This window comes from Thermobia domestica, chromosome 2 (genome assembly GCF_964235325.1).
Source record: "Thermobia domestica chromosome 2, izTheDome1.hap1.1, whole genome shotgun sequence".
In the NCBI taxonomy this organism is placed as follows: Eukaryota; Metazoa; Arthropoda; class Insecta; order Zygentoma; family Lepismatidae; genus Thermobia; species Thermobia domestica.
This window is the reverse complement of record NC_137455.1, coordinates 272,889,204-272,891,635: the sequence shown is the minus strand read 5'-3', so window position 1 is coordinate 272,891,635 and position 2,432 is coordinate 272,889,204. Positions and strand designations below refer to the sequence as shown.

Below are 2,432 nucleotides of genomic sequence, written 5' to 3'. Positions count from 1 at the left end.
TGAACGACAATTATGGATAAAACGCAAGATCCATGCAACCATACGTATTAATTTCTCATAATTTGAAAAATATTGCATATGCCACTTTGGCTCGTTTGCAACACTTAATGAAACAACTGTTTTCAGTTTTTCATTATCTACTTCAAGCGCACTTGGTTTCATAACAGTTTTCGGCCAGAATTCTTCCGTCTGCCGTAACCAGTCAGGTCCTTCCCACCATTTACTCTTCAGTAACGCTGCAGCATTGCAGCCTCTTGAGGGTAGGTCAGCTGCGTTCAAATTTCCCGGTACTTTATATCGGAGAGAGCTCGAATTTCCTTCACTCTATTCATTACAAACACTCCCCAAGGTTCATCATTTTTTATCCAGTAAAGCGCCACCAAAGAATCTGTCCAGGAATGTCTAAATTTAAACTCTGAATCACAGACACAGCAAGTCTAACTCCGATACAACAGGCCATTAATTCTAAACGTGGAATAATTGACTTTTTCAATGGCGCAACACGTGCTTTGCTAAATAACAACTGGACATTAACTTCCCCATTGCATTCACTTCTCAAAAACACGACAGAAGCATATGCATTTTTACTAGAATCACAAAAAACGTGTAACGTCCAAGAGTTCCTTGTAACATCTTGTGAAAACTGTCTAGGAATCTTTATTTCGGCCAACATCACCAGTTCTTTATACCACTTGTCGAATTTCCTGGAAATTTCTGAAGAAACTGGTGTGTTCCAAGAGTTGATATTTTCCCAGCTTTCTTGAAGTAACAATTTTGGAATCAACGTCACTGGTGACAGAAATCCTAGAGGGTCAAATAATCTATGAGCAGTAGATAAAATAACTCGTTTTGACACTGGTCCTTCTACTCTGCCTAAATTCTTTGTATCACACAATAAAGTGTCTGTACATGTGTTCCATAACATACCTAGAACTGGAGTGTAAACATCATTACTGCCTATAGAAGAACCACTATATACCCATCCTCGTAAATCGAATTTACCTTCACTGAGCAGCGTCTTTGATTTTTCGATTAGAGCAAACATTTCGTCTTCATTGTCAACCGACGTGATACAATTATCGACATAAAGGGATTGTTTCAATTTACTAGCTATTTCTTCATATTCACGGGGAGCATTTTCTAAATGGTAATTAAGCACGGCCCCCAACGGAAAGGGACTGCAATTCGCACCAAAAACAACTCGCATATGTCTAAAAGTTTTAAACTTCCTTTCGTCAAAATTCTTCCACCAAAGAAATCTTAAATAATCACGATCGTTTTTATTTACCGAAAATTGCAGGAAAACTTTTCTAATGTCCGATATAATCCCTATCTTTTTCTCTCTAAATCTATGCATAAGTGCCGGAATTTCTTCAATTAAATTTGGACCCTTCTGTAAACAGTCATTCAATGAATATGCACCCTTTGTTTTCGAAGACGCATCACTAACTGGCCTGTTTGGGGTAGTGGAATTCTCTTTTATCACTGCTCTATGTGTTAAATAGTAACTTCGATTGTCCAGCTCCTCCTCCGGTGCTTCTTCTATGATTCCTTCTTCCAACCAGTTTCGAAAAACGTCATCATAGTCTTCGTATCTTCCTTCTTGCCACAGCTTCTCGGTCATCTTCACACATCTCTTTTCAGCTATTTCCTTGTTGTCATGTAGTTCCATAGGTTCTTCCTTCCACGGCAATTTAACTTCGTAACGACCATCTGAATTCACGCACAAAGTTTCTTCAAAATGTCTTAAAATTACTTCATGGTTTTCGTTCTTAGTCTTAACTTCTATTGGGTCAGTGATGCCTAACGTATCTAATTTCCACAAATCCGTAATACGGTCACTGATTGACAATAAAGTGATCACAACATTGGCAGACATACCATAACATCTTTTTGACGGTAACTTACCCATTATCGTCCATCCAAACATTGTTCTAACAGCAAATAGTCCTGACTCTAACTTTAACATATCTACTGTTAAAAATTCACTAGCCATATCCGATTAACTGTTAAAAATTCACCGATTAACAGTTCTATTTCTCCCGTACTATCTAAATCGGACAGCCAAATTTTTCTCTTCTTCATTTCTTTTAACCACGGTTCATGTTTAAGAGAAGGTATCTCACCGCAAATCACTGGTTTCTCTAAAACTTCCATCCTACACGAATGATTGTCATTAACATCAGCTACAAGTATACTATATTTGTTAAGGGACTCATTTTGTGTTTTGACACCACCAAACAAACTATGTTCTAAAGTTTCAGTACATATTGGTTGACAACCCAGTACTTCCACTACTCGCTTAGAGATATATGATCTCTGTGAACCACTGTCATAAAGTGCACGCACTACACATTCTTTCCCGTTTGTTTTCAATTTTAACTTAAGTGTTTGTAGGAGAAACTCATCCCTACCATTTCGATTCGCAGTGG

General features: G+C 37.8%; 1 protein-coding gene across 1 annotated transcript; it reads right to left on the bottom strand.

The window, feature by feature from the left end:
* Nucleotides 1-361: 361 nt before the first annotated feature.
* On the bottom strand, nucleotides 362-1,996 carry LOC145679429 (uncharacterized). Its single transcript, XM_081750011.1, has one exon. The coding sequence runs from the start codon at nucleotides 1,994-1,996 to the stop codon at nucleotides 362-364; it is 1,635 nt and encodes a 544-aa protein (XP_081606137.1).
* Between the last annotated feature and the right edge of the window lie 436 nt (nucleotides 1,997-2,432).